Source organism: Patagioenas fasciata, chromosome 2 (genome assembly GCF_037038585.1).
Source record: "Patagioenas fasciata isolate bPatFas1 chromosome 2, bPatFas1.hap1, whole genome shotgun sequence".
NCBI classification, from domain to species: domain Eukaryota; kingdom Metazoa; phylum Chordata; class Aves; order Columbiformes; family Columbidae; genus Patagioenas; species Patagioenas fasciata.
The window spans coordinates 15,756,438-15,780,790 of record NC_092521.1 but is presented as its reverse complement, the minus strand read 5'-3'; the positions used below and the strand labels follow the sequence as shown (position 1 = coordinate 15,780,790).

Sequence of the window (24,353 nt, the reverse complement as noted above, 5' to 3'; positions counted from 1 at the left end):
AGAGTCACTGTCATTTTATATCAGCAACACTTCACTTCTTACTAAAAAATATTCTCCAGTAAGCAGAACCAGAGACTCGGTAGCATGAGCCCACAACAGAAGAGCCATAGGACAGTAGAATTTAACATTAACTCTCAGGAAGACACTAGCAACAAAAATATGTATGCACTTTCCAAAGCCTATACACAGAAGAAAAGGTGCTAGACCAAACTTCATTAAACACTTATTATGAAAAAACTCCATGATATAATTAGTGCTTTTTTGCTTGGGAATCTCAAAGACACCACAGGTCAGGGCTGCGAGAGATCGACAGCGCTGTGTGGGATTACCTGCATGCATACGTTATCTGGTGCATGCTGTCAGTCCTGCGCTTCCCTGCGCAATAAACACTGAGGGGAGAGGGAAGAAATCAGCATTTCCCTCATCCCCGTTACCTCTGCTGCACAAGAGCAAAAAGAAAAAAATTTGAGAACACTGTTGCAGAGATCAAAAGCCTTTTTCTACTGGCTCTGACCTAGTTCTTTCATTCTTACTAGAGGGAAAAAAAGCACTTAAAGGAACATTGTCAAAACTGTTAGGTCTAAAAATAGACTTACCTTGGCAGTGCTCCCATCTGGATGGGCTCGGATTAAGGAGTAAAGCTCACTTTCCCCATACACACCAATCCTTTCAGCAATCAGGAAGCACCAGTACCATGCAGCCCGGAAGACCTCCCAGTCCACACAATCTCTTTTGGGACACTCAGGTATGTATTACATATAACTGGCAAGGAACTGTAGTACCCTTCAAATTCCTATTTTGTATTTGCATAACCATCACTGTCAGCTCTCCCAGTAAAAAATGTGGGATATTTTCCTTAAGTAAACTGCTGGACATTTGTTGCTATAACTAAACCCCAGCACTCCATGCTAAGATAGCATTAAAAATAATCAAATTTTAGGAAGACTTCAACAGTTTGTTAGATAAAATGAAATCATAATTTTTCAAAGATTCTCCACAAACTAGAAGGTACAAAACATTTTCCCTTTAGCCATACAGGGCAATTCCAAAAGGAGCAACAAAGAGTCTCTGGGTTCATGGCCGAGGCTGACAAACGGGCAGTCTCTACAGAACAATAGCCGCAGTGGAGCTGGTGGGGCAGCAGATGTTGTCTCTGGCCAGGAACTCCCATGCTCCAGGATCCCCTTGTGCCCCAGGGACCTCTCCACTCCCTGCCAGTTGCATCCCAGAGCCAGCCACCGGCGTGTTCGAACAAGAAGCCAGTTGGCCCAGCCGTCCAGAAGCCTCGCTATGACCTATAAAAAGGTCTGAAGACCCAGGAAGCCCATCTTAGCCAAGCTCACAGCTGACTACCACAGAGACTGGAAGGCCAGACAAGCTCAGCTTAAACGAGGTTTTCAGGGCTTTTCTTATTTCTAGACTTCCAGTGCTGATATACAGCAGGTTACACTCTCCAGATCCCAAGCAGCAAACCAGGAAAATGTTTTACCAATGAAAACAAACAAAACAAATAACTGAAGAAAAAGAAAAGCAGTCTGTGTTTTCAGAGTCCAAGACATTTTGAGTTCAGCAAACTGGCATTTTTCTACAAACCTATCAATTTAGGAGATTCCACAGCAACTTTACTTTTGACTAGAGTATGATCTGCACATTGTGGTGATCAGAGCCATGAGGGACAAGTAACCTCTCAGCTTCCCAAACAGAAGCTGTAATGCCACATTACCTGCCAACAAAAGACACAGTTCATGAAAAGAACACGGCTCACACCCAGGGCAGAAGACGCACCGAGATAAAAGCACGCTTTTAAGCACAGTGACACAAAGAAACAGAGTTCCAACAGAAAATGATGGATAAGAAGAGGCCTTGAATGTGCATGTGCAACAGTCACACAAAGTAGTTGCACAGCTACTTGTGCTGAAGAAGTAAGTAGTCATCTTGTGCTAGTGCAAAGGCAACAGAATTATGCAAAGGCAAGAAAGTTGAAGGAGGAAAAACCCCAAATGGGAGGAAAGCAGACAAGAAAGCCTGTTTGACATACCAGAGCAGGGATGCATGCTGGGGGAAGGAAACGGGAAGAAGGAGATAAATAAGGAAAAAAAAAACATCTCAGGAGAAGGGAAAGGCACTGCTTTAGCACAGCTTTCCTTCATTAATATTTACAAAGCTTTTAGAGATTTTTCAGATGGAAGGCACTGCAGATATGACAGGAATTATTACAGACCTAAAAAAATCCAGCAAACAGACTGAGAAGGACTTCAAGTGAATAGAAGAGGATGACATTAGAGAGCACCCTGAAATAGGGGTTGCTGCTGGCATATGAACCATCTGGTGCATGGCAGTCTGTTTCATTTACTTACTTACTTACTCACTACCGGGCACGCATGCCCTGTTCATGTTACTAAGTTTTTGCCACCGAAGAAGCAATGCTTGTATTCAGGACCACTACCTTCCTTCTTCCATAGCCTTACAGTCTCCAGAACTGCCATTCAGTAAAGCAGCCTGCGCATACAAAATCTGTTTGACTCATGGAGAGCCTTACAGCTGAGGGTGGACAACTTTGGATGTGCACAGGCACCTTTTGAGACATAGTGGCTTTGTTTACCTTAATCCAAGTTTGCCCAAGAAGCTGTTTTTCAGGGATGTTAAGCTGCTTGCCACCTTCGGTAAGCTCAAGTTTTTGCTGGACTATCATTTGTGCTGCTCAGCCAAAGACAACTTCAGCATGGTTTTCGGCGATACAGCACACGGCCTCAGATGGAATCATAGATCTCAGCGTAACTGAGAAACAAAGCTCAAGCCAGTCTCAAAATGAGCACCACCCAAAACCCAACATAACCTAAATTAAGCATAGGAGAGGGGTCAGAGAGCTGGTTTTCACACTGTGGACTTGTGAAGCTTTCCTGAGGACACCGAAGAAAGCACGATGGGACCCAAACCCCAGGCTTCTCGACGCTTTGCTCTAAAAACCCTAGAAAACTGAACGAAGCTTGGAAGGAGATGGCAGGGAAGTGGACTTGCCTTTTCCCACACACCTGGTCACATCCCTCCTCCAGCTTCCCAAAAGCCCCGTGGAAAGGGCACACGCACCCAACATCAGACCACCACAGGAGTATGGGAAGACCTCAGCAAAGCTGTTGGCAGCACCACCTGAACCACTGGGTAGTTCCCCAGGAGCCAGGCACCTCACGAACACCCCACAGCCACGGCTCCCCAGGAGTTGGGCACCTCAGCCCTCGGGCTTCTGCATCTCCTGCGGGGGCACAAGGGGCTGAGCACAGCCCACCACCTGCAGCTCTGCGCCCACACGGGGGGACGGGGGGCGGCTGCTTGAGCTTCGTGGGTATCCCGGCCTGAGGGCACTCAGGGGTTTGGGCGGCACCGAGGGCCGGCGGCGCCCCGGCCCCTGCGGAGAGCGGCGGCGGGGCGGGGAAGCCGGCCGGGTGCTGAGCGGGGACGCTTCGGAGGGAGGCGGCGCAGGTCTGCAGCCCCTGCCGGCAGAGGCGGCACCTCCGGGCCCGCCGGGAAGTTGCCGGACTGAAGCCTGGGGCTACCGCAGGCTGCGCGGGCAGCTCCCGCCGCCACCCCCGCTCCCCGGGGCGGGCGCAGCCCGACCCCACGACACCTGGCCCAGGGCAGGCGCGGCGCGGGGGGCGGCCAGGCCGAGGGGGCCGGGAGGTGACCGGGCGCTCCGCGGGCGAGGCCGGTGCAGCGGGCGGCAGAGCGGCCCCGCCGGCGGGCACAGCTGCCCCCGCTTACCCCGCCGAGCCGGGCCGGCCCCGCCGCGGCGCAGGTGAGTGCCCGGGGGAGGAGACAGGGGAGGGACCCCGGGGGCGGCGGGCAGAGGACGCGGAGCCCTTACCTTCCACCGCCATCCTCCCTGCCTCGCATAGTGCGCCGGCCGCCGACCCGGCCCCGGCGGCGCTGCCCCGGCCGCCCCCCCGCCCGCGCGCGGGCTCCGCTCATCTGCAGCCGCCGCGATCAACCTGCAGCGCTCCCGCTGACAGCGGGCGGGGCCGCGCCCCGCGGCTCCCTGGGAAATGTAGTCCCGGCCGGGCGCCGCGGGCCCGGGGCTGCCGGGACACACACCGGCTTCCCCACCGGCCCCCGCGGCCTTTGCGGCGGATCTGGGGGCATCGGGCGTTTCCACGTGCACCTGCCGAGCAGGGAGAGCGGCGCGGGCAGCGGCGGTGGGGTTGGCTGGGCCGTGAGGGGCTGGCGGGGTGGTGCCCAGCGCCAGGTGTGCGGCGGGGCTGAGCAGGTGCCCTGCCGGGAGGAAGCGCCATTTCGCAGGTGCACGGGGTGTTTGTGTCAGGGTGTTTCAGTCACTGCGAATTCCAGCCTGGCAGCTCCTGCACACTGAGGTGTCAGCCTGTCCTGTCCCAACCCATCCTTGGCGCAGCTGGAGCACGTTCTCAGCGGGGAAGGAGAAACTCTCGCAAAGAGCACCAGGGACATCCCATCTGGACCTCACGACCTCAGACTTTGTCCGTTCACCATCTTCTTCCTGTCCAGCTCTGTCAGGTTGTCCAAAAAAATCCAGAAAATGAAGGAGATGAGTGACACAGCAATGAAGCCTTTATTCAGGTCCTCGCCAATCTTACACCAAACAGCCTGGCGCCCTCAAGATCTGTCCTGAAATGTTGCCCATCTGAAACGCAGCTGTGGGTTTGTACCCTTTTCAGGTTCATTTTGAGACATCAAAAAGGTTTTGGAGATTTTTGTCCTTCAAAAAAACCCTTTTTTGTTGTTGTTTTTAAAGTATCAACAAACATGAAGCTACCCAGTGTTAGGGAAGTTTCTTTACCTTAGGTAGCCCCAAAGCAGTGTCTCAATTATGAATTCCAGAAATTTCTCTAAAAGAAATCATTTATTTGTAAGGTACAGCATGGAGAGCATCTGGAGCTGGGTCCCTCCTGCCAGGAAGAGTCTATGAGTTCCTTTACTCACTGAAGTTATGTCATTACTAATATCAGGAGGACAACAGCAGGGGCACCATAGAAGGACAAATACAGATAGGGCATGAAAACATTTTCACATGTTCTTTTTGTTTGTTAGCAGCGGCTATTGCGGCTAATTACTGTTATTCATGACAGGTTATTTTTGCAAAACAAACCTCCATGAGTTCAAATTAGAGTGCGAGAACATACAATGTGGAAATGAATAAGGACTTCATAAACCCCAGGAATTTTGACATTCTTGAAATATCTAAAGTAATTAAAATTAAATTGGGTCTTCAGTTTTTATTCTGTGAAGGAAAACCAGAGCCTGTGCAGAATGGCCTTAAAGCCCAACACATTCCCGAAGCCTTCTGTTACCACGTGGCCCTGAATACCTCACTTGTACTTTGCTCTCATATACATTTGAACTATTAGCCTTTGTGGTGTATATGAGTCAAGATACAAGCTCCCTGGAGCAGCAGCCTTGTCCTTCACACGTTTGCAATGTGCCAGGCATATAGTGCATTACAAGTACCACTGACTGAGAAGATATGCTGGTTTTCTTAAGTGCAATACAAACACATCTCATCCCATACACTAGGAGAAATGAGCTGATATTCATATACTTTCTGTCAAGAAAATAGGGCATTTCTGGGTTTCATAATTTTCAAATCTATGTAATGCACACATACAACCTTCAGCAGTTTCTTCTCAAGATCACTACATAAAGTTTTGTGACTGTGGTGATGTTTGTGGTTACATTTTAGATTAAGTAGATATATTCAATTAATCATTAAACATTTGTTTAATCTTGAAAGTATTTGGAGGTATGTTAGAGTAAAGTATACATGGCTAATATATACGTAGAGCAGTGCTTTCTTGGTTAGAATGAGTTCGAAGCTATAGAGTGAATAAATCAAGGCTCAGAGTTCAAGTGGCAAGGACGTGGGGAGAGCTGGAGTCCTATCCCTATTAGTGTGCTGAATTTCTGACTGGTAACTGTGTTTCAGCGGTGGGTCCTGAGGACATCCCCAACCAGAACAGCCCTGTAGTTTTTAATTACGACTTTGTGCCTGCTCAAGTATGGCAAAATTGTGGCTGTGACTAGATAGCAAATAGGGCATGATAGATGTTAAAAGGCGTAGTGTTTGATACCTGGTGTTACATGATAGCTAGTGAAACCTAGTATTTAACAGTATCTAAAAAAAATTAGGAATTTCTCAAATTCTGGTCAGGACTAGGCAAATTGTAATTTAATGTATGTCACTCATTACAGAAAAGAGGCTGTAAATTGATTCAATTAATCGATGGTAAAGTACAATCTGTTTTGAGCAGACCTTTCAAAAACATCAGTGAGAGCGATCTAACTTTCTAAAAACACCCTGCTAAATTATAGACTAGAAAAACACCAGCTTTCTCTGCTCAGAAAAAGCTACCTCATCACACTTCCTTGTTTTTCTGCTTCTTTTTTACCTTGCCTCTCTCCAGACAGATTTCTTCTAAACTTTCCCTTAAAAGTGTAGCAAACTTCCTTTAAACAGACTTGGTTTGTCACAACCGAAGTCAGTTTGCTGTGTACTTTGCCCTGGGTCACCAGATGAAATAAGCAATACTGCCTAGAGGCTCCTTAGCCATTTGAATTATTTCTAGGTAGGACTTCTGACAGCTAACGTTAGATGAAAGTATCCATCAACAGCAGTGCTCTGCTAGAAGAGTTCTGAAATCTAAACAAGATGTTAGGCTTGTATACTTCACTACACTATCACCCATCATCATTTTTCCCTTTTTATTCCCCTTTCACCTTACAGAAGTTTAATAGTCATTAAGCTCTATGCATCCCCTTGTTCTCTTAAGTCCTTTCTGTACAATACAGTGAAATTCTCACATCTTTATCTGATGACCTTGTTAGCAAGGTACTTCTGCCATATTGTTGTCACCCAGTATTTTCAAACATGGTTAATTATATTTGGTGCCCGAACTCATGCACAGCCGTCTTTCAGGGGCAGTTGAAGAAATGTCTGAAAGTCATCGACCTCAAGTCAGGCACCAAGTGTTTCCAGCACTGAACAGCATCACAGCCATGATTGAACATTTTTGGCTGTGATTCACTTACCTGAGTGTGCCTAAACTGTGACCGTGAAATTAAAGCCATTCAAAGTTTGTCATCAAACTCAAGTGTGACAGAAATAGGCCTGTGACAGGACCATCCCACCTACCTAACATCTCAGTTTCTGGACTTTTACATTGCCTTGCATATTTCTGGGAAAGAGTACATGGAAATGGGTGTTTTTTTCAAAGATAACTGAAGATTAGTGCAATTGTATCGGGGAAAGTGTGGGAGGAGCATGCATAGAACTCTACAGATTTGATATTGATGGGGAAGAAGTGGGGTTTTCCACTTCAGTCCCTCTGCCGGTACAGAGAGCTGGAGGAGGAAGAGGGAAGGGCTGTACAGGGGTTCAGGTACACTCAGCACACACCCTGCACTGTTTTGATAATGGAAAACAAGGAAGTTTCAGCAGAAATTCTATGGGCACTGCCGTGTAGGAGGTACCTGGAAATGCAGGTGTGGAAGAGATAAGTGGAGAATTCCTGTCCAATTCCCCTCCCTTTGTCAGAGCCAGCCACATGGCTGGGAAAACAGCCTCAGGAATACCGGCTGCCAGATCCGGAGTGAGAGGAGGAGGGTGGGGAGTTTCTCTGCGTTCTGTTTTTTGCTTAGGAAGCGGCATTTCTTGAGAAGAGCTGCTGAGTGTCCCACAAATACCTGACAGGCACTAAGAGAAAGTGCTAGGTGCATTGGTGATGTTTTTTCAGTATCCAGTTTTATGTCATTAATGTTCTGCAGGGCTTTGATTTTAAAAGAAAAAGGTATTCTATAACTCAACTAAGCATATACTGATGAAAGGGGAGAAACAAAGTTTAGGTGTAAGTCCCGTGCTCTGATCCATGGAAGCAGATTGTCATGTTTGTGTGGATCCGGTCTTACCATCACAAAAGGAAGCAAGGTATGCTGTGTGTTAAACACTAATATTCAGAAGCAGTTGTCTGGGGTCTGAGAATGACTTCAGAACAGCTATTAGGCAGGGAGACTGTAGTCTGCCCAGAAATAGAATAAGCATGTTTCACATGTATGTAATGTGATTTTAACAGTGTAACTAAGGCACTGAAAAGCAGGTTTTCATAGTGTAGTAGTATAATTACATAATTAATGTTCTTCATACTGTTGCTGAAATATATTTTGAGTATCGTTTATTTTACATACCTATATTTCCTTATTGTCAAAATATTGTCTGTTACAATCGATAATACTACAGGAAGTACATTTGCGAGTCTGTAGGAGACTCAGAAAATATCATAGGATGTCTTCAAGGTGTATTTTCTCATTCCTGTTGCAATTTCTTGTCTCTTCTCAGATTTTGTATTTTTGTTAATTGATTCATCTTTTTAAATAAAAAACTATATTCTTAAGTAGCCAATATCATTTACTCTTAGTTGCAGTAAAAAAGTGGAATTTGAGTGTTAAAATACTGAGAAGATCAATAGAATTTGTTATAGTTTATTTTGTATGATAGAAAACTAGGGAAGGCAAGGGGATGGGTGAATGTGATCTGTCCATGTCTGAGGCGGACAGCAGTGTATACAAATGTCTGTCCTCTTATAAATGTGAAGTTAGTTCCTCTCTTCCTTAACACCAATATCTTAAGTCATGCACAAAGAGTTGTATTGACTATTTCATCCATTGCTTTGTGATAAACTAAAGAAAAATTTTATGCAAACATGGGAACATGCCACATATTTTCCTCCTGAAGCAAGTTTGTGACAACTTGCCCAGTGGGACAACCCAAAATCAGCAGTGGGACTGCATGTGTAGACCACAGCTGTGGCTGCCTTGGACAACAGCTTTTTGAGTCAGGCTTTTCACAGTAGTGCACGGTGGGAGGTTGGGAGAAATGAGGCATAGATTTCAAAATGAGAGGTTCAGGCTGGGTACAAGGAAAACCTCTTTCACCAGGTGGACAGTCATGATTGGTTGCTTAGAGAGCTTTTGCAGTCACCATCATTGGTGATTTCCAAGCCCCAACTGGATGAAGCCCCAAGCAACCTGCTCTGTTCTCACACATGACCCTGCTTGGATCAGAAGGTTTGGCCAGAGATCTTGTGAGGTCCCTTCCACCCTGAATCATCCTGTGAACTCATAAACACTTTTAGCTCCCCTGGGCTAGCACTGCTATCTAAAGCAGTGATTTACCTTCCTGCTCTCTGCTGCTATCATTAGCCTCTAACCGCTTTCCTTTTTACTGAAAACTAACCTGGCACAAAGCCTGTTGAGTGTTACCCCCATCAGCTGCCTGCTCCCATTCACTGGTGACTGCCCAAAAATGTGTGGTAGCACAAGGAATTGGGCAGTGTGAGATGGGAACAAGCAAGCGAGGGTGGTGTCACCGATGCAGAATGGACTGCTTCAGCGAGAGCCTCAGGTGAGTTTGTACAGGAGATCTGAGAACAACGAATGAGCTTTGTGATTTCCTGAAGAATGTCTGGATCCCTTTTCTGTAGAGAAAAGTAAAACACTGAGTGCCCTCCTTGCTTTTAATTGGAGAGTGAATCACTGTGCCTTACTGCATGAGCATTGCTCAGAGAAAATGAAAGAAGCATACGTAACGGAGGATGTATATGTAAACAGAGCTAGAGAAACAGTCTACTACAGCAAGTCCCTGTGGCCAGTTGGCAAACAGTTGGGAAACTTGTTTAAACAATCCTGACTTGTGCTATGATTTGCTGAACTGCGACTTGATGTGGACTGGAACAATTCAATGCTCTCAGGAACCCACAGCCACAGAATCACCGAGTGGTTGGGGCTGGAAGGCAGCACCAGGGATCATCTAGTGCAACCCCCTGCTTGGAGCAGGGGCAACTAGAGCCGGTTGCTCAAGCTCATGTCTAGTCAGTTTTTAATATTGCCAAAGATGAAGTCTCCACAGCCTCTCTGGGCAACTTACTCCAGTGTTTGATCTCTCCTCACACTCTCTTTTCCCATCTAAATGGAATTTCTTGTATTTCAGTTTGTAGCCATTGTCTCATTTCTTCTCACTAGGCACTGCAGAGAAGAGTCTGGCTCCATCGTCTTTACTCCCCTCACATTTATACATATTGATGAGATCCCCCAAAGCCTTTTCTTCTACAAGCTGAATGGGCCCAGCTCTCTCAGCCTCTCCTTGTATGAGAGATAGCCTGATCCCTTAATCTCCTTCATGGTCCTTTGATGGATACACTCCAGTATGTCCATGTTCGCCAGCCTGTTTAGGTTCCTCTGAATGGCAGCACAACCATACAGCATGTCAGCCACCCCTCCCAGTTTTGTATTATCAGGACACTTGCTGAGGGTGCACACTGTCTATTCATCCCAGTAGGTCATTAATGAAAATGACAGAACAGTGTTGGCCCCAGTATTAACCCCTGGGTTACCATTAATGTCTGGCTTCCAAATGGACTTTGTGCTGCTGGTCACAAGCTTTTAAGCCCAGCATATAAGCCAGTTTTCAATCCACCTCACCAAACACTTACCTAGTCTGTACTTGATCAGTTTTTCTAAGAAGGTGTCATGGGACACAGTGTTGAAAGCCAGTCGTTTCTTCATAAAAGACTATCAGGTTAGTCAGGCTCTGTTTCTCCTGTGTAAATCCATTTTGACCATAGATTCCATTTCAGTGGCATTCCTATCCTAAATATGGGAAACCATTTCCAGAATTAGTTGCTTGATCACCTTCACAGGGATCAGGGTGAGCCTGACTGACCTGTAGTTCTCCAGATCTTCCTTGCCTTTCTTAAAGGCAGAGTAACATTTGCTCGCTTCCAGCCATCAGGAATCTTTCTAAACTACCATGAACTTTGAAAGGTGATTGAGAGTCGTCTTGCAGTGGTGTCGGCCAGCTCCTTCAGCACTTGTTGGGTGCAACCCATCAGGTTCTGTGGGTTTACATATGTCCGGTTTGTTTAAATGATCCCTAACCTGATCCTCATCCTTCCTCTAGGCATTCCCACTGCTCTCAGGGGCCTGAGACTCCTGAAGGCTCGTCTTACAGATAAAGATGAAGTGAAGAAGGCATTGAGTGCCTTGGCTTTTTTGTTTTCCTTTGTCAGGAGGGCCCCTACCCCAATCAGCAACAGGCTCACATTTTCCCTAGTCTTCCTACTGACATAGATGTCACAGCTCTTCTTGTTGCCCTTCATGTCCCTCACCAGATACATCCCAGATGGGCTTGGGCTTTCCTAACACCACCTCTGCATGCTTGTACAGTGCCTCTGTATTCCTCCTGGTTATAACAATTTTCTTCTCCACTGTTTTGAGGATCCTGGACCAGGTCGGCTGGAGCTAAGTCAATTCTGCATATGTAAGGTCTTTATTTTGGTAATTCTACACTTTTTTACAGGCTGAGCTTTCAAACCACTCCTGCTACACTCGCTCATTAGACATTGACTGGTGTGCTAACAGGTGTTTGTATTGTGGAGCCTCAGTGTCCTCAGATTCAGGTAACACATGTGCAGCTCTTCCTGATGGGCAGCTACCAACATTTACACTTAGGCAAAATAGATTTTAAATTCATATTTGTCGCTTTTGTTACAGGTGGAAAATACTTCTGGGAAACCAAGTTTTAGGTAGCATTATTGTAGCTCTTCTGGGTCTCCATGAAGAAAAAATACACGACCCTGTGCAGCGTGGGACATGTGCATCTGTACAGGGCCCGTCCAGAACACGATGTCTGTGTGCACAGTAGGGCCGCTGCATCCTGAGCACAGTGCATTTATAACCAGAACATTTAATTTGTACAGTCATAGTGTCCCTATCACACTTGGGCAAAATTGCTGGGCAAATGGAAAAAAGGACATATCTGGGGAATTCTCAAGGTACTAAAGCTCCAGCCGTGGGGAATCTGGAACACAGAGCTTGGCATCTGACCTTTAACAACAGTAATGTTTGTCACTTATCTCTGTGCCAGTAGGATGAAGCTATAAGTAATAATCAATACTGTGTAGTCTTCAGTGTAATAACATACCTCGTGTGATCCTCTGAAGGTCAGAGCTAAAAAAAATGATTTATCCTTCTTCAAAATTCTTTTAAGTGCTGGATTTGGATGGAAGCAGTTGTGTTATTGCAGATAATAATACCTTGATAATGGTCAGAGCTGATAATGTCTTAGCATGATGACCTTTACCTGCTTATGAATGTCTCAGACCAGTGTTGAAAAATTCAGGTGGTTGGTGGTGATTTGTGACCATTTATGAAGGCAGATCAGATAATTGCATTTAACATCATGGATGGCTTGTATTTTCTAAAGTGCTTTTATTGCACTGCAATAAGATGATTCAGAAACTCAGTGGGATATTATGACCCTGATTTTTCATTGCCTCACACCTCATATAGTGAAACTCCCAGTGCAGAGGAGGTATAGGTCCAGTATTGAGGGATTTGACACTTTTACTATGCAAATATCAGCAATGCAAAGCATCACAGCCCTGTTCTCTTCCTTATGTTACTTTTCCTCATCAGTGTTATCTTTTGAGATCATTCATACAGCATTACTCTATGTTTTCCGTTTGTATTTTGCACACTTTTACTACCCAGAGGGACAAGAGAATTTATGATAATCCAACAGAATATTAAATTGTCCCTGGCATCCCGGAAAGAACACCTACTCCACATTGCTAAAAGCATTCCACTTATTTCTGAGCAGGCTGGTTTGTTTTGCTTTTTAATAGAAAGAGAATTCCACGTGTATTCCAAGCGCAAGGATTCAGAGCGCTGCTCCATATGGGCAAACAGAACGTCTGCTATTTCTTGGCAGAGGAGCAGCAGCATAGATCTGCTTCCTCTTGGCAGGGAGCAGGAGGAGCAGGATTCATCTCACTGAACTTTATCTATCAAAGTGTCAAGCACTCAATAAGACAACATTTCCTAGAAGTCACCAAAGGGAGGAAGAACAGCAATAGATGAGGCTGCTTGTCATCCTCTCTCCTGACAGCAGCAGGAACGCAGATGACCAGCAATCTTTTAACATGTTAACATAGAGGATGAGGTTTACAAGGAGAAATCCTAGTCTCACTGCCTACTTGCTTTATTTTCACTTGTCCTTGAACAGAAATGCAAGCGGGCACATAATTCTCTGGAACCTCAGCCTTAAAACTAGGTTTATTTCCTAGGAAGCTTTTTTTTTTTTTTTTGCCATGATTGGAACTCAGGAGAGCTTAATAGACAGTTAAAACTGCCGCTATTTGCAACAGCATCACAAAACTATAGTATTTCTGCAACGAGACACTTGTATGCCAAGAAACACCACTCCAGCAAGAACATTACCCAGAGAATCTGACATACATCTCTGCTGGAGTTAAGACAAAGAACCAATATTTTCTCTCACTGACATTTTCAGTACCATACAGTGATCTCCAGTACAGGCTAATAACAGAGCTTACAGCTATTACGGATCTACCGTGTAAGATAAGGGACTAGAAGTGCTGACAGGAGGCACAGTTGTAAATTACAAATCCACAATGGGATATAAGCGTGTACAGGTTTTATCTATGCAAATGCATATCTCGAGCTACTGGTGCAGTGGGGATACATCAGCTGGAAGGACAAGTAATTAACAGCTCTGCCCAGCCACTCTGCTAATCTAATCACTCAGCACTGTTAATCAAATCACTCCAGTAGCTGGAGTGGTCTTCCCTGAATGCCAGTGCTCTGTAAAACTAAGCTAAGCACAAATGAAGTAATTCAGGTGTATTAACTTAAACTAATGATTGCAAATTAAGACAGGCTTTGGGAGTGCCAAGTCCTACTTTCTCGCACCCGCAAAGCATCATTCCAGGAAAGTGAATGGAGTTACTTTGGATTAGGTTGGGGTGGAAGCAAGGAGAGGATCCAACTGCAGCATCTAGCATGGTTCATTTAACCCACGGCTCAGGAAAACAGGGCCCAGCAAAGCCCGACAGAGCCTGACAGAGCCCGACAAAGCCTGACAGGGCCCAACAGAGCCCAAAAAAGCCCAACAGGGCCCTACAGAGCCTGATAGAGCCCAACAAAGCCCAACAGAGTCCAAGAGAGCCTGACAAGAGATCTCTGCTCACACTGGCTGAAGTGACTGTGCATGGGTCTTGCTGTGTGGGCCATGGGTAGGTAACAGGCTGCTGGGGGTAGTTAAATTACCCATTTAATGCCCTGTGACACTTATTTGCCTGTCCTAGCAGGAGAAAAGACCAGTTTGGGGAACAGTACATAGCTACAAGCCCAGCTTAGGCACTACTGCTGCAGAGGCAGGAATAGAGATGTGAGAGGTGTCGGTTTCTTGGGGATGTGCAACTTTCCCGCTGTCACCCAGCAGCACAGGCAACGAGCCCAGCTCACCAAGGCTACTCTGAGCTGTTACTCCAGCTCTCTGGCCCCTTTTCATGCTTCCTTGTGGCCAAAGAAGCCTGCTGTGTCTCTCTCTGTCCCCAAAGTTATGTGGAGGTGAACATGGTCTATTAGGGGGCAGGGGAACGAGTTTTTTCCAGTGTAGAATTGATGGTCAGATGGAGGAATGTTAGCGAGAGAAGAACATGAAATTATTTCATTTCCTTATGTATGGCCATAAAACCTCTCCCAATCCCTTAACATTTTGCTTCCTTAACCCAGCATTTTATAGTAACCCCAAAACTTCATTCTATTGCAAAGTTGGATTCTGCCACCCCAGAGATAAAGACAAAATAAGTTATTAGTTATTTTGTGCTCATATTTGCAAGTGGCTTTGCCTGAGCTGCTGAGAAGCCTTGAGGAAAAGAAGAGGGGAAAAAGAAGGAAATTCTGGAAAACAGCAGTACCAGACAGCATTGCAGGCTGAGAACATTACTTTAAGTGCCCTTGCAGACACTATGCAGCTGTACCAAACTGGGTGAAGGTGTCCCTAAGTGCCCTGCTCTGACACTGTGATGGAGAAGCTCTGAAACATGCAGTAATGCCAGAAATGCAAGTGGTGTTTGTGACTCTGGTGTGTAGATGTTCCAGCGTTAATTCAGCTGTCTAAACACAAGTGTCTGGTGCCCTTTGAGATTCTTTCAGTGGCATCTTTGACAGTCCTTGTGTTGGAATTTCCATCGCAGCCTGGCTTCCTACTGAGCAGCAGGAGCTGGTGTGACTGTCCTCTTGGGCTCTGGAACAGAGGCTACACCCAGCAGTTGTGTACTCACCGTTTGTTGTCCCAGCTGCATGGGAATGCCCGCCAGAAATAACAGAGACCAGGGAACAGCCCAGCCCTCTGCTCCTCAGCCCCATGAAGAAGGTGCTGGTAGCCTTCAACCTTATCAGCCTGTGCTCACCCTGTGTGCATGGCAGCGGAGCTGGAGGCCATGCTCATCCCCAATGCTGTGGAAGTGCCATACATTTTTACAATGAGGGTGGTAAAATTTTGGCCCAGGTTGCCCAGAGAGGTGGTAGATGCCCCATCTCTGAAGACATTCAAGGCCAGGCTGGACAGGGCTCTGAGCAATCTGATCTGGTTGAAGATGTCCCTGCTCATTGCAGGGGGTTGGACTGGATGAGCTTTGAAGGTCCCTTCCAACCTACACTATTCCATGATTCAGTGCAGTTGTACACTGACAAAACCTGCTGAGTGTCATGGTGGACATGGGCACAGCTCTGAGCCCCAACAAGTGTGTCCTGAGCCAGGCTCAGCACCAACAAGTATCTTCTGGGCACAAGTGTGCAGACCAGGGATGAACCCAGATCAGCCATGGGGATGCTGCTGGTTCAACCCATGAAACTCAAGGAACTGTAGCCTGAGCTGGTGTGACTGGTATAACTACTGAGGACAGTAAGCGACTGTACTCTGAGCTTAATGGTTTTCTTAGCTTTAGTTCTCCAAGATAACAGGCAAAAGTATTCTTTTGCTGCATGTAAGGTGAGGTAAGGAATCTGAGCGTTCTCCTGAGATTCTTACTGTAGGTTGCTTTTAAGAGTGTAAGTTGTAATGAGTTCATTATTTTTAACACCCAGGAAGAAAACAAAGAACAATCTTTTAGTTACGCTTTTATTTTTTCTGCTTTATTCCCTTTTCTCTACTAGTTTGAACACATTTATTTTGCAAACTTATAGCATCAGAAATCTGAGTTATTATGTGACAGAACTACAGATTTCAAATAAAACTTTTTAACCCTTTTCCCAAACAACAGTGGAAATAAAAGATTTTGTAATACACAACAGCCTTGTAATGGTTTTAATGCTCCTCCTTTTTTCTCTACTGCCCCAAAAGATCTTTTTGAAGAGTTTTCTTTTAATTGACTCTGGAAACCATCCACTTTTAATGAGAACTTACTGACACCTAATTGCCATCTGCCTCCTTCAGTTTCTCTCGTAAGACTGCTTCATTTTTCCTTTGTGCTCTGAACTGCTCCTCGGTTGCTGGTGCTGTTTGTACTCTGAGTGAATTCTTAAGTCTTCTTAGCATAAGTTTTAAGTTCTTTATTCTGGATTTCACCTCTGTCTATTCCAGAACAACACTAAAAAGCCTGTAGAGATAAATACTGATTACCTGCAGAATGTAGACACAAGGTTCCTACTACAACATGGATGATGTTTGCTGCTGTGCCTGTTTTACAACAGTGTCTTCTTATCTGATATCACCGTATCAGAAAGACAAAGCAGTACATGGCAATACGGTGTGAGAAAAGCCCTGCAAATCTCACAAGTGAGGAAATACATGGTATCTTCCACAAAATTACACCTACCCTTTTGTTGAGAGCCTGTGCAAGGACTTGCCTGTAATAAGGCCTCCAAATGAGCTATCAATACAGCTTTGTGGTGGCATTCTGCCCCATGGTGAGTTCACCCCATGTCAGAAGCAAAGAATCTTTCACTGACTGAGGGCTGAATGGGTCTTTCAAAATTGTTTGGCAAGACTGTTAACTGTTTCTTTCAAAATTCTACTGATGTTTTCGGGTTCTCTGGTTTGCTTGAAATCAAGCTGCCAGTGGTGCTTGCAGTGCTTATCTCCCTTAAGTTCAGCTCCTAAGATGGTGAACTGTGTTCCTTGGTCAGATATTTATTCTCTGAGGTTTTCTTCCTGGCTGATAATAGTAAAAAGAAAAGTGAGCTATAGTAGCAGGTTCAACCTGTGACATTAGTGCTATTTCTGGGTATTTCCAGTCAGGAAAAGAGCAGAACAGCAGTTACATGGTGCATCAGCTCATGGGTCCATCATGTCAACTGTGCTGTCCTGTACCATGTAAGTCAAGCTGGAAGGGCAGCTTATTTGTCACTGTTATCTTAGGAATTCTCTAAGTAATGAAATATTTCACATTAATTTAAACTAGAGCAACCAATACACACTCCACTGTCAGCTTTTTCTTCTGAAAATGAGTTGGGATTTAGCATGAGCCAATTGTACATATTTTGCCAACAATTTTAATGGAATAACAAGAGAGTAACTTACAATGCACAACTGCATTTGAGGAAAATTCATTTGCAATCTCAAATTAAGGTTCTTAGGGTTGTTAAGCCACCTTGTTGACAGAAAGCCACTTAACTTTTGTTGGATCAGATGTGATGAGGGATGTCTTTCAAATAATTGCACTAACCATTCCAGTACTCCTGACAATTACTTGTCATTGTGCAGACTCCTAGTGAAGATTAAGACCGGTGAAACATCTGTCCTGGGTTCAGTTTCTGATCTGCTTTTCATGTCAGCAAAGATCTGAATTTATGCCTATAGATTCAAGTTATCTCACTGACCATTAGCTGGTTTATATCTCTGCTCATTTGAATCCTTCTGTTGTTCACAGAATGAAATCATCTGTATGCTGTTTGCATCTATGGCTTGAAGGGTAGTTTCTCTATTTTTATGGGCCAGAGTCTTTGAACAGCAATATACTCTCTTTCGGTTTTATTAAGTGTTCTTGCCTCAAATATAGTGGCCTTACTGTTATCCCAAAGGGCTTAAGTAAGCAGAGCTCTGACTTGATAGTCTGAGGCATCAGGAACCAGAGCTGCAGCAGCACAGATTAAATAAGGCAGGTGTTGGGCTACTTGTGATCCAGGATTTCGCTGTTTGTCTGGGTTTCTGCAAGGTCTGCCCAGGGCAGGCTTGAGATTCTCTGAAGTGGTGCAGATCTACACCTCAAGCAGAGATAAGGATAAAGTTTCTATAACAACATGCAAGAAATAAGCCTACGAAATAAAAAGTATGCCTATCATTTTTCTGGCAGTTCTGAACTTTGATACCTGCAAGCTATTTCTTTGTAATGTCAAGATTAGATTCTGGTCCTGCTGGAAAAATTACTGTCCTAAGAACTGATGACTTGCTCCATCAGAAGTGTCATCTGGCAAAGTTCATATTCTGTTCTGCTGAGTTGATGTGGTATAGGATGATCTGTGCCTCTACTGATTGCGCTTCTGTATTCTTTTTGAATAAAGTAATGTAAAGTAATTAAAATAAGGAAATAATCCAAGCAATACTGGGTTTTGGACTAGTTATTGAGAAACACGGACCCCATTTCTGAGAAGCATTTAAACAATTGTCCAAAAAGGTTGTGCGATTAGTTAGATTCAAAATTTTGCCTATGGACAAAGAGGAAACACACCATATATATGAAGCCAATAATTTATTGATTTTACAATTGACATCTTAATCGATTCATCCAAGAATCCCTATCAGCCCAGATTTACGTATTTAAGAAAAAGAAAGAAACAATAATAAACCCCAAATATTTTATACGAAAAGGCAGTGTCAGTAATAATCATAATAATAATAATGATGCAATTTAAATTGTTCTATACACATCTCCCAGTTCCTACTCCTTTTCCTGGGGTTATGCTCACTCTTCCACTCTTCCTCTGTGTCCTCAGATCCCTGGATTCAGCCTGGCACTTGTAGGGGTGTTATGATGAAGCACCATCACCTGGAGTCCTTTGCCAGGAGAAATATGATATTGACAGATTTTTCTTTCTCATTCTAGGATCTCCTAGGGCATCATCTTTATATGTTTTCTAACACATTTTTATATCTTGCTCTTTCTTCATTTGTCTACAAGTCCATGTTATATCCAAGTTTACTATATGTGGTATCACACAGTATCACAGTATGTTTGGGATTGGAAGGGACCTCAAAAGATCATCCAGTCCAATCCCCCTGCTGGAGCAGGAACGCCTAGGTGAGGTTGCACAGGAATGAGTCCAGGCGGGCCTTGAATGTCTCCAGGGAAGGAGACTCCACAACCTCCCTGGGTATGTTCCAGTGCTCTGTTACCCTCACTGAGAAGAAGTTCTTTCTCAAATTTAAGTGGAACCTCTTGTGTTCCAGCTTGATCCCATTGCCCCTTGTCCTATCATTGTTTGCCACTGAGAAGAGCCTGACTCCATCCTCGTGGCACTCACCCTTTATATATTTATAAACATCAATAAGGTCACCCCTCAGTCTCCTTTTCTCCAAACTAAAGAGCCCCAGCTCCCTCAGCCTTAGATACTTGTTCTTTTTTTTATCTTGTTACTCCCCAAAACTGGTTTTATTCAGCTGCTGGTCTGTATTTCTTTAAGTGATGGTGGGTGTCCTCTGATAGCTGTTGGGTCTCCACTTCTGGCCTATGCCCCATCCCTTATCATCCCCCACCTGTATCCACTTCACAGCATCCTGTATCCCCACTTCTCAAGTCCTCTGCTGTCATGCAAGGCCTCTATTTCTTTGTACTACATCTTTATGTTAGAAACGTAAGTCCCTTGTTCTACACAGAATAACTGCTTGTTGCAACTGTCTATGTAGAACTATTGCTGTACCACACAGAGATAAGCAGAAGTCAAACAAGGCATAGCCACCTGGTCAGAAGAACAGTTACCGGCAGCTAACGCAGGTCAAAACAAAGCTCCAGGCAGGGCAAGGCAAGCTCTGACAGCGCCAGCCCGAGCCTTTCTCCTGCATGACAGTACTGTAGTACCGCCCTGCAGAGCTGCAAGGCTCCGTCCTTGGAGGTTTTCAAGACCAAACAACCCAGTCCGTATTCAGTGTTCAACCTGCTTTGAGCAGCAGGTTGAAGTAGAAACCCCCAAGGTCTCTTCCAGCCCACATGGTTCTGTGAGTCTATAGTGAGACAAACTTATATAGATAGATTTAAAATTTAAAAGTTTACCCCCTGTAATAAATGCTGGGAGGGGTGTGTTATACTCAGACAATATATTTTGGTGTTACTTCTTCAGTCTGGAGTATATTTTGTACCACAGAGTCCCACGATACCCCTCCTAGCCTGCTAGCTCTACGGACTTGAACCCCGTTGGTCACAAAGGCCTCATCTGGTGCTCTAAGACTTTGTTGTCATTGATTTTGACAATGACTTTGTTGTCACTGCAGATCATATTTTGTCATTGATGAGATTCAGTTTCTCCTAAAACATCACACAAGTTTCTGTGATTGATCATCTCTTGCTGTAAATGATAGCTGAAGTAAGTTCAGTTACATGGCATCAGATTAAGCTGAATTTTGACTCTGTTAACAAATCCTTTGGGAGAATTTCCTTCATCAGTGACTTTCATAATAAATGACAGGACTCTTCACGGCACTACCATCTGATGGTAATGAAGCCCAGTTCCCATTACATATTTGTACATTTATTGTAGCAGCACTGGACCTGTGTGCTTTTCTGGTAGAGAATTCAGCAGGTACAGAAATCATACCCATTGTCACATCTACATGCAAACAGCCCCTGTCAAGAATTTTAGCATCAGGTAACAAACTCCACATAACCTTGGCAAGTCTTAAAACATGGCAAGTAAACAGTCTTATATTACCAGAAGTAAAAAAAATCTTCATCTAGCGTTAATTAAATAGACTTTTTGTTGCCCTGAGGACACAATAAGAACACTGACAGTCAAGAATGTTCTGTCTTCATTGTATTTGAGGTTGCTTCTGTCCAAGTGCCAAACAGTAGCCACTGGCACTTCACAGAAGTATTGCTTGTGTGGTGCACCCTGACGTGTCACCCAAACATGTCACCACTGTTTTTTTGAAGTGTTCCCATCAAACTTTCCTCACAAGAACCTGTAGTCATACAAAGTAGATTTTCTGGGATGCCATCAGCACCCTGGTTCGTGCTGTGCCTCTACCTTTCCCAGAGCTCGGGGGCTGTGTTTGCAGAGCTGTACTTTTCTCTTGGCCATACTTGAAGCCATGGTTGTGTTGCTCCTACAGCATGAACAGCATGAGCTGTGCATCACCTGCTCACTTCTGCTGTCACCAGCTTGGTCTGTCAATGACTCTACCCTTCTTCATTGACAGACCTTGTTCAAGCAGTATGAGCATTCTGCCGCAAGGTTTAGGTGTTCTTCCCTGAGCAGGTCTGCCATATTTCACACAGAATCACAGAATGTTAGGGATTGGAAGGGACCTCGAAAGATTATCCAGTCCAATCCCCCTGCCAGAGCAGGAACACCTGGATGAGGGTTACACAGGAAGGTGTCCAGGCGAGATGAATACTTTATGTATTTATAAACACTAATGAGGTCACCCCTCAGTCTCCTCTTTTCCAAGCTAAAGAACCCCAGCTCAACCTTTCCTCATAAGGGAGACGCTCCACTCCCTTAATCATCTTTCATCTGCCATATTTCCAAATTCACGTGTGACTATCACTTGCCATAAAGGAGCAATGCACAAAGCAGCAGGTTCTCTGAAAGCAGCAACACAATATCACATTTATCATGAGCAAAAGGGCTTGGAGCTGCTTTTCTGCATTCCAGCTTAGTGCACAAGCAGAATGGGTCTTCTTCTCTGTTGAAAGATGAATGTATGTATTTTAAGCATCTATTTTTCAAATTTTCAGGAATTCAAGATTTCTCAGATTTTGGAGAAATGGTGCAGATGGATTCAAGATTTGTATTGATGTTCTTTTTGCTAAATTGTTGGGCATCTTGACAGAATGCAGTTCCAGGTTTTACAGTGCTTATTCTAGATGCATAAAAGCACTGACATGGCATGGCTGCAGCAATTGCACAACAGAAAGTCTGACACCAAGCACACAGAGGGAGTGCACACAGGAGAAAAGGGTCGGTACTGCCCTCCCTGCCCAGGAGTGCCTGAGCCGTGCCCTCCACAGCTGGGCAACACCAGCAGCCCCTTGCCAGGGATGCTATGGGGGCGTCTTCCACCACATAAACCCGGAACGGCTCCTCGTAGATGATCTGATTCATATGTCTGATGGCAGCTGTTAGAAAGCTGCAGTAAGACATGAAGTAATGTAGGCTTTGATCCTCCTGCAAGAGGAGACTTGGCTCTCTGCAAGAACCTGGGTAAGCCTAGATAATATTTACTTCCAGCCTTTTGATCTGAAGGACACTGCTCATTCGTGAAGACAGCTTTTCGTAATCACAGCGAAGGGCTCTCATTTGCTGTTCTTTCACATACACAGTCTTCCTCCAGAAAGGAGAAGAGGATGGAAATACTGGGAGTGTAGAACTGCAAAGCACTTATTGGGCTGCAGTATCTGTGGGAGACATTTGCCAGCTGGGGTGATGGAGCATTTTTCATCTTGCTGCTTGGGGAACGAGGGAGGCATGGAAAAGGGGGAAGCGTTTCTGTGAATCTCCTTGAACAGTTTTGTGAGAGAGCGCATGCATTGCTTATTCATTGCTTAGCAAAGAGATGACAAAGGTCAAGAAATGCAGAGGCGGGACTGTAGAATTTGAGGGCAGGTGTGGTTGACTGGACAAGATTGGCTGGGGAACAGGAAAATATAAATCCCCCGTTCGACCTCTGGCAATTCTTTTTCCTAATGTCTATATTTACATTTACTGCTGGATTGTTGCCAGTCCCTCAGTGAGTTGCCAACAAGGAGCTGTATGACATCACTCTGCATCAATATATGGTATTTTTAGTATGTTTGGATACAGTTAGCTTTTTCAGCACTGCATCAAAAATCCAAGCCTGTTGTCTTTATCTATAAATGACAGAGCTGGCTTTTATTTTTTTTAAGAAAGCCATCTGTCTATCTGAAGCCTATTCTGAGTTCCCACAGGCAAAGTATTTTTAACTATTTCAATTATAGTTGTATCAACTGTTCTGTAATTATTGCCTTGCAATATTTCCCTGCTGTATCAACATCCTCTTTTCTAGTCTCTTTTTAGAGAAATCATGATTTTGTTTCTGTCACCCAAAGGAAGAGCCCTCCACGTATTGCTTGCTGAGGAGCAAAACCAAGTGTTTCAAAGCTATATTTTCAAGTGGTGCTTCTACCTGCTGCTGTCTAAATATCCTGCCCAAGTAAAAGGTATGAGCACATATCTTCCTCAGCAAACTCTCTCCTTTGTTATAACTCAGTGAAAAGCATATACTTTGTATTCACAGTCCCTGTGAATATATCTAATTCATTCTTATTTTCTCTGAACATTTAAATTAAGAAAATAAAATGTAAATGAATTAAAGGTAAGTCAGAGAAGATGACCTGCTGGTGATGGGCCTGATTCCACATAATAAAGTATTCTCAGATAAGTAACTTGAGGATTTTATTTAGCGTTCATCATTTTCTATGTCTATATTTCTTTGTATCCTACACAGTGTTTTCCACAAATGTTCAATAACTGCATTTAATACCATATAATTGCATTCTGAAGACACATGTGATTAAGTCTTCCATCTCTGCCTCAGCAAATACTACGTTTTCCTACCTAGACCATATAAATTTGAAGACTGGAAGTCACCTGACATAATCTAGCATCTAATTTCCATTTGTCTTTCACTCAAGGCAATGCATATAGTATCTTATTCAAGATAACACAGTTTTCAGGAAGGCTAATATCTCTATCTCTAACTCTGAATAAAAATTACATTGGGAGTACTCCGTGGCGACATTTGTAATGAGAAGTGAATTTTTGGAGTAGAAATAATTTTAATTACATTTGCTTTTCTCCAGAGTCTCAGATTGTCCTGTCTTTGAAATAATCTAATATATTTTGCACCATAGGACTCTGAATATATTTCACTGTGTTATTAAGACTGTTATTTAGTTTAATACTGAAGTAACTATGAGCTGGATTGGCCCATTGCCTGCAGAAGCTAATAAGATACAGAACCAGGCAAGTATTGCAAAGTTGCTCTCACAGACTCCTCTGTAAATCTCCCCCTATAGGCTTATGGATTTACATGAATATGGGTTTGGCAGAGCATATGACCTCCTGCTGATAAAAGGAATGTAAGATTCAGAGAAACTATGCTCCTGAATTGCCCAGCAAAAATCTGCATGGACTCCTAGGGAAACAGAAGTTCACCTCATTCTGCTGTGTGGAGAAGAAGACCTATTCTATAGAATAGGCATCTGTAAAACCCAGATATTCGTTTACCAGAATAAATATTTATGAGTATAAAATGTTACAGGAGGGCAAAGATACTGCATTTTGTCCAGCTGGTTAGT

The 24,353-nt window shown here is 44.3% G+C and overlaps 1 protein-coding gene across 3 annotated transcripts in view; it reads right to left on the bottom strand.

The window, feature by feature from the left end:
- SAMD12 (sterile alpha motif domain containing 12) overlaps positions 1-3,995 on the bottom strand; it is a 176,359-nt gene extending 172,364 nt beyond the window's left edge. For 2 of the 3 annotated variants that reach the window (XM_065830653.2, XM_065830654.2), the window contains exon 1: positions 3,860-3,994. In XM_065830653.2, coding sequence (XP_065686725.1) covers positions 3,860-3,872 — 13 coding nt within the window. In that variant the 5' untranslated portion in view covers positions 3,873-3,994. Of the gene's footprint in view, positions 1-3,859 lie in introns of all 3 variants that reach the window. The other variant, XM_071803840.1, reaches the window with a different exon arrangement.
- Positions 3,996-24,353: the final 20,358 nt, after the last annotated feature.